General features: G+C 37.5%; 1 protein-coding gene across 1 annotated transcript in view; it reads right to left on the bottom strand.

Moving 5' to 3' along the window:
- LOC102842142 (kinesin-like protein KIF20B-like) overlaps nt 1–8617 on the bottom strand; it is an 84618-nt gene that overhangs the window by 69556 nt on the left and 6445 nt on the right. Inside the window, 4 exon segments of the mRNA XM_006831444.1 lie at nt 490–674; nt 2449–2587; nt 3135–3251; nt 3335–3421. Coding sequence (XP_006831507.1) covers nt 490–674; nt 2449–2587; nt 3135–3251; nt 3335–3421 — 528 coding nt within the window.

The following is an 8617-nucleotide window of genomic DNA, read 5'->3' as shown; positions in this document are numbered from 1 at the left end:
GCCACACCAGGACCCCCTAAGATGTTTACAGGCGGTAAATTACTCAGGGGCTAGAAGGCCATTATCATGGTAATAGGGCTGACAACATACAAGAGTGAGGTCAGCAGAGGAAAGATGAAGGCAGCATGAAACACATGGAGGAATACAAAAGTTAAAGTTAATAGAGGTAAACACTGTTAACTGTTGGTACATGACAGGAACTGCAATCATGTAATGAAGCAAAGTTAATGATTTCTTGAATGTAAAACCGATGATATGCTCTGTAAACCTTTACTCAATTCACAATAAAAAGTTTGGAAAAAAAGATTTAGAAGTAATTTAAACTTGTATTGTTGAAGCATTCTTGCTGTTTGTGAAATGCAAAACAGTTGTTTTCTAACAAGATACTAATCTTTTTCTCAAAAAGAAAAGTCAACATGACTGAAACAAACTAAAGAGTTGATGAAAACTGATGACATACATATTTCACATACTAAAATACATCCATACCTCTTTAATTTGCCGAAGCAATGTGCTTTTGTTAGCAGCTTCTTCTTTCTCCTGGTCTGGTGATAAACGTAAGTATTCTCTAGATCTATGTGGTTTAAGGTTCATCTTTGTATACAGTCTTTCCCGAAGACTATCAAACAATACATTCAAAGTTCGAGGCAGGATACCAATATTATCTTCTGTGCCTGCAAAAGTAATTTTTGTTTTACACCTACTCCTGTAATCAGCTATCTCATTATCTAACATTTCATTTACAACAAAGTAAACCATCTACTGTTTTCTGAATTAACAATAAATATCTAACAGTAACAGATGCCAAGGTGTAAGGTGAGAGTAACACTAGCTGTGACCACTAAATTATGAGTCAACTTGGCTGGGGCATGATTTGCAGTGTTTGGTAGTTATGTAATGATGTAATCTGTCAGTTTTGTAATTATGGAATTCTTCACCACTATGTGATCTATGTGTTCATCTTCCATTTTGACATAATGCTAATTCTCTCATAATGACCCAGTGTTTGGAAACTATGTTGTCAAGTAAAGAATGGGTATATATTCTTTCAGTATATTATTATTGTTGTGTGCTGAGTTAATTCTGTCCCATAGTGATCCTGGATAGGGATTCTGAGAGCAACTGGTGATTTGAACTGCCAACTTTGTGGTTAACAGTCCAGTGCTTATCCTACAGCACCACATCAGGGTAAAACTTTCCTGGAATATTATGCCATCAATGGGAATGCAGTGGCTCTGTACAGTAATCACTGGGCTGTGAACCTCAAGGTCAGCAGTTCGAGCCACCAGCCACTCCAGGGGAGAAAGATGAGGCTTTCTGCTCCTGCAAAGATGCATAGCCTCAGAAACCCTATACAAGGTCACTATGACTCACAACCAACTTGACAGTACTTAATAACAACACCAAGCCACATCAACAGGGAGCCATGAGGGTACAGTGGTTAAGCACTCATCAGCTAACCACAAGGTTGAAGCTGTCCACATGCACCAGCTGCTCTGCAGGAGAAAGAGATGCAGTCTGCTTCCATAAAGACTGCACTTACTGCTAGGTGCCATGTGAGCTGGTTGACTCACAATGACCCTGTTCCCCAGGCTACAAATCTTCATGGGAGCAAAAAGCCTCACCTTTCACCCATAGATTAAAACCTTGGAATAGATTACAGCCTTGGAAACCCGATGAGGCAGTTCCACTCTGTCCTACAGGTTAGCTATATCACCACTAGGGAAGAGTAAACAGCTAAGAACACAGTGCAAGAAGTTAAGGGATTACTCAAAGTTTCCCAACATTTTAGTCTTCGCTATATTGTTGCCACTTTATCAACTACTATTAATATGCCAACTGTTTGAACTGCAAGGTCAGCAGTTCAAGCTCACCAGCCGCTCCTCGGAAACCCTATACGGGGTCGCTATGGGTTGGAACCGACTCAACAACACTTAAAAACAACAACAACATTATAACACAAGAACTTCTGGTTTGGCGCTATAGGATCAGCAGTGGACTGCGACCACAGGGTCGGCAGTTCAAACCCACCAGGTGCTCCTTGGAAACCCTACACAGGGTTGCTATGAGTTGGAACTGATTCAATGGCACCAAGCAACAATAATAACATTCATTATATTGCAAAACCTGAAATTTAACATTCAGATCAGGCCAGAATATTAATCTTTTTAATCATCCATAGTCACAAAATCTAAAAATAAAATGAAATATAAACTGCCTCTGTGGCTATTCATAGTCAAATCTATCTTTTTTATGAATTATTAGCATTGTCTAATTCTCTATCATATGAGTAAAATAATTTCATACATGTCATTCACAATACACATTTAAAATGGAGCAGACAAACTAAGTAAAGGAAAAACAATCACACATAAATTTTATGAAAATAGAAAAGAATATTACTGCTTTTTTTTTTCCTTTTCATCAGAAGTAAAACAACGTATTTACCTTGTATTGTGTATGTTTTTCCTGAGTTGGTAACCCCATAAGTAAAAATCAGCCGACTCTGTCCTTTCAAGAGGTCTTTTACTAGCTGAATAATGCAACCCTGAAAGAATTCCTTCTGCGTAGTTTCTGGGCCAAAAACCTAAATAAACATTTTTAAAAATTGCATTCTAAAAGAAAATTTATGTTAATTGTTAAAATGAGTTCTATTTCCTTAAGTTTTACAAACTTAAAAGGCTGGTTTCTAAGATTCAATTTTGGAACCCATGTCATATACTCAATCCCATAAATACATTTGATAGTTTAACGACTAAGTACCAGAAAGTGTTCAAGACTGGAATCTGACATGGTCCATCAACTTTTGAAAACAGAAGGGGCAAAATTAAGCACTATACATTGAGCTACTGACTTACAACCTTATACAACTGGGCTTCAAAAACTTCATGGAAAAAATGGGATTAAACGATAGTGGAATTTTCCTACTAACTTTCTGAAGCACTCTTACATTTGTAAACTTGAAATTTGAGTACTACATGTAAGAAAAAAATTATCACTATCTAAAATCTAAAGTTTATATGAACAAAATACATAATTCATCATATACATTTACACAGCCAGTTTAACCTAGGACAATTCTCTTTCTCTTAAAAAGAAAAAGGCTTCATGTTTCCATGGGCACTTACACTTACCTTGGAAAAACTGAATTTCTGTGTCATCTGCCCAAAGATTCTGTCACTTGACTGACCAATGATACTTTGGGGATCTTTAAGCAGAACAGTCTGAGAATCCAAAATACACACACAGCCCTAAAACATACACTCACAATAAATATATAAGAATAATGGCATCCTACTCATTTAATTAAATCTCAGTTAAATTCTAAACAAACCTCAGACTCATGTTCCTTTTCTGGCTGTGTTAGCGGTCTTATTCGAAGACAAACCTGGAGGTAATCTTTGGATTCCAAACTATTTATCTTAAGAGGAAAAAAAAATAGAAACTTTAAAAAATAATAAAGAACATAAATTTTAAATGGTCAGCTTTCTTTAACTTGGATGATTGTTACATAACAATTAGAAATCAAAAGACTCTTTAAGCCAACAGTCATAATTCTGTTTTAAAACATTTTATAGTTTACAGAAAAAATCAACAAACATGCTTGAAAAACAAAATACATCACAAGAGGCAGTCAAATTCCTTCACATTCTATATTTTACTTGAAGTTTATAATAAACCTTTATTGTCATTATAAAAATTTATACTAAACTTTATACCTAGAAAATTAACAGGATTCTAAACTATTTTTTTTAAAATAAAGCTCTAGAAATCTAGAATAACAAGAATATTCTATTGACCCAAGTACTTGATACCATCACACATTTAGCTTTTTTTTTTTTTTTTTTTTTTTTTTTTTTTGCTATGCACTATTCTTCTTACTGCTTCCTTTGGGGGAAGAAATACAATTAGTATTTCATTTTAAATTATTATCTTAATGATGAAAACTTCTTAGACATTACCAAAAGTCTGAGGTAAGAAGCTGCTGGATCTGGAAGTTCAAGACTGAAGTCTTGGCATACACCATTTTTAACTGGCATAACACAGCCCACAACGACAATGTTCTACAATCTACTTAGATCAGTAGCAACTGGGATCTTAAACACTCATGAGTGGTCATCTCCAGTGTTAACTATTGGTCTCTCCCTTTGTGGAGGAAAGAAAAGTGATGAAAACTGAAGACAGATGGCAACAGTCCAATGGACCAAGGGAACATATGAATATCAGTCTTCACGACTCTAAGACCAAAAGAACTAGATGGTACCTGGTTGCCACTATCAACTGCACTGAAAAGGCATTAGAAGTTCCTGGCTAGAGTATGAAGCAAAACTATAAAATAAACCAGGGGTTCTGATGTGTGTGAACAGCTAACCAGTGCTAATCAGCAGTTCAAACTCACCAGCTGCTCCTTAGAAACCCTAAATAGGGTTACTATGAGTCAGAATGAAGGAGCTCGGTAGCACATTGGGCTGCTAACCATAAGGTTAGCAGTTCAAATCCACCAGTAGCTCCAAGGGAGAAAGATGAGATTTTGTGTTTCTGTAAAGATTTACAGTCCCAGAAACCCTAATGAGCCAAAATCAAATCCACAGCACGCAACCACCACCACCATGAGTCCAGTGACCACCACAGCACTAAGTAACAACTGGCCAGAAACACATTGGAGTAACCTGAGAGGCCCTTGGTCACTCTTCAGGTCTGGAACAGAATTCACCCTTGTGGGCAAATTTTCAAGCAAAAGGAACATATTTTACTGGGGGACAACAATAGTACGGTATGCATGCCATGGAAGAGTCAGCCATCCAAGACCAAAAAGGAAGCACACACCTATGGGCAAAATTTAGAAGGGGTGGAAAAGAAACTGGAATGGGTATGAAGAATCACAAAGAGAAAATAGAATCAACTGTTGTTAAATGGAGGGGATTGCTATCATTGAAATGAAAGAAGTATATAACTTGTTAAATGTATAGCCTTTTAATGTGCAATGGAAACCTTCACTCAACTCACAATACAACAGTTTAAAAAATATTTAGAATTGTAAATAAATTTTTAAATCAACAAAAACATAAAATTTAAACAATTCTTTGAGGAATACAACTTATCTAAACAAGACACAAAAATTAGAAAACGTGAAATCTTTTTCTTTTTGAATAAAGAAAACTCCAGCCCTATTAGTTCACTGGCAGATTCTCTCAAACATTTACGGAAGTAATCATACAAATCTTCCTCAAGCTGTTTTAAGATCTTTAAAAAATTTTTTAAGAAAATAAGAGAAAGAGGAAATACTTCCAATTCCTTTTGAGTGCAGCATAAACCTGACACCACAACCTGAAGATTTCTTCAGAAAAAAATTACAGAACAATCTCCCTCATTCAGTTAACTACAAAAATATCTTTAAGAAATAAATATAAGCAAATCAAATTGACTAACACATAAATAAAACAGGATAATATACCATAACAAGAGCGATCTATCCCAAGAATCCTATGTCATTTTGCCATTCAAAAAAATCAATCAGGTCTCTTTCCAAGAATGAAACTCAAAGGGGACACACGAGCAGGCATGTAAGCTTGCTGGTGACCACATTAGTATACTTGTGAATGGAAGTGGGGGAAAGGCAGTAATGAAGACATGGGCTGAGTTTGACCATTTTCCAGACTCCTGTTGACCTTGATATGAGAAAAGAGGAAGGTCTGGTTGGTCTGAAGCTTGGGGAGACTTGGGAACTCCTGAGCCCTTGTACACTGATCTAGCCAATGAAGGCTAGAGCTGAGAGTGAAGCGTCCAACTGATATGAAGTGGGGGGGAGGCACACAAGAATGCCCAAACTTGCAGATAAGGATAAATTGCTACAATTTGATGAACTTGGCCTTTGTTTATGGATGCAGTTGCTCAAAATAGCAACTGAGAGGGAAAGAGTCTTCACATCAAGGATCAAGCCTACTGCCTCAGTGCATAGGGTTGATAGGAAAGAACAACTTAAACAATGGCTACCTAAAATGAGGGGGCTGTAAAGGCACGAAGTGGCTGACTTACAAGTTTTCAAGAGGGAGTTTAGTTTCAGCGTGAGCAGGGTAAGGCAGAATCCCCACTGAATAGTTTTCATCTTGTCTAGACGGGTCTGATGAAAGAAGATGGGGATAGGATTCTTTTGATTCAATAGTGAGTAATTACTATCATGACTAATTGCAATTGTTACAACTATAAAGGTAAAAGATGTGTAACAAAAAGGGGGAATAGTTAACCTTTCATTCCAGAAACATTGGACCATAGGACCATTAAGAGGGAAGAGCATGAGTGGAACTTAGGATCCTAACCAAAGAAGCAGCAATACCGGAGATGGAGGCAGAGGTGATGGCATGGAGAGATAGAGTAGCTGAGGACTCTAGACTCATGGAACAAGAAAGGCTATGTGCTGGCAGGCAGTGGACTGGCTTGCAAACTGTGCCCTTTGGTTGTCGAACCAATTATATATTTTTGCATGTTTGTGTGTACATCAAAAAAAAAGGGGGAAGGGGGATAGAAGCAAATACTGTTGGCCAACAGTATATGGAGGGGATTGTAACTGCAACGAAACAAAATACAATTGGCTAAGTGCAAAACCGATGCTCTGCCATGTAAACTATCACTCAATTCACAATAAAAGCTTAAGAAATCCCAATCAGGTAATTCATCGGCTAGAGGGCAGACTCTGGCAACACAATACATTACAAGTTGGGCTGCAGTTCAAATCCACCAGCTGCTCAGGAAAAAGATGAAGCTTTCTACTCCCATAAAGATTTACAGCTATGGAAACCTTATGTAGAGTTGCTATGAGGTGGAACCATATCAGCAACACACAGCCATCACCAGCGGGTAGACACGTGGTTAACTCAGGTCAGAGCAAAGGTTGGCAAAAGAATGATGAAGATACGTGAAGACACATGAAGGAACACAAGAGTTAAAGGAGAGAGCGGTAAATACACAACCCTGCAACAAGGGAGAAGCGTGGAGAGCGGGACCCTACCCAGAGAAGCAGTAACGCCTGAGATGGAAGCAGAGACGATGACATGGAGAGATGGAGCAGTTGGGGGCTTTAGACACAGAGAGGGAGAGGGTCTGTGTGCTGACGACCAGGGGGCAGGATTATAGAGTATACACTTTGGTTGATGGTGCATGAAGGGGATTGTAACCATGGCAATGGATATACAATAGGATTAATGTAAAACTAATGTTCTCCCATGTAAACTATCACATAATTCACAATAAAAAAAATTTTTTTAAAAAGAGTTGTGAAAAGAATTTGACTACCCAATGAATAGTGGCACATGTGTGGAATGAACTTTTTGTGTCACACCAAGCATTCCTGTAAGACACGCCAGGCGAACCTAGCAAAATACATCATGTGAGCCTAACACAATGTGTGTGTGACCAAGCACTACTACCAGTGAGACGCACACACTCAGCCACCCAACGACATCAAACCCATGCAAAGGCCAACCAACCAGCAGCGTCACATTCATACACAGACCAATACTGAAAAAAAAAACAATTTCAACAATTCATAGGAATGTACACAATACAAAGAGAAAGGGGAAAGACAAACTCCAGAAAAAAATACAAAAAAAGGTAAACATTGAGTTCATGTAAATATATAAACAAAAATAATAGAATCTTAATGTCTCAATGCTATCTGTGATAGGATAATATTCATGTGCCTATAAGGAAGACCTGTCAATACCACTATTATTCATTTGCATATCATTAAATCCAATGGTAAAGATATTGAAGAATTACAACAACTTCTTCAATCTGAAATTGATCAAATATACAATCAAAATGCACTGATAATTAGTTTCATTGAAATGTGAAAGTTGAAAACCAACAGGAAAGATATGTAGTTGGAAAATAGAACCTTGGTGGTAGAAATGACGCTAAAGATCACATGATAGAATTTTGAAAACCCAATTATTCATTGCAAGTACCTTTTTAAACAACATGCACATGGACCTCACCAGACAGAATACAAAGGAATCAAACTGACTACATCTATGGGAAGAGACTATGGCAAAGCTCCATATAATCAGCCAAAACAAGACAAGGCAGAACTATTGAACAGACCATCAACTTCTCATATACAAGTTCAGACAAATGGAGAAAAGACTGAGGTTGTCAAAGATTTCATTTTGCTTGGGTCCTCCATTAACACTCATGGAAGCAATAGTCAAGAAATCTAACCAAGTATTACATTAGGCAAATGCTGCACAAGAACACTTCACAGTGTTCAAGAGCAAAGATATCCGTTTGAGGATGAAAGCATACATGACCCAAGACATGGTATTTTCAATTGCCTCATATGCATATGAAAGTTGGACAATGAATAAGGCTGTAGAAAAATTTGGATGCATTTGAGTTATAATGCTGGAGAAGAATAGTAACAGTACCAGGGACTGACAGAATAATAAACAAATCTGACTTGAAAAAGTACCACCAGAACACTCCTCAGAAGCCAGGATGGCAAGACTTCGGACATATTATCAAGAAGAACCAGTCCCTGAAAAAAGACATCATGCTTGGTAAAGTGAAAGGTTGGGAAAAAAGAAGACTCACCTCCCCACCAAGGAGATGGACTGACGTA

Source organism: Chrysochloris asiatica, unplaced genomic scaffold, assembly GCF_000296735.1.
Source record: "Chrysochloris asiatica unplaced genomic scaffold, ChrAsi1.0 scaffold00003, whole genome shotgun sequence".
In the NCBI taxonomy this organism is placed as follows: Eukaryota; Metazoa; Chordata; class Mammalia; order Afrosoricida; family Chrysochloridae; genus Chrysochloris; species Chrysochloris asiatica.
The sequence above is the reverse complement of the archived record's forward strand: the minus strand, read 5'-3'. Positions and strand labels throughout refer to the sequence as shown.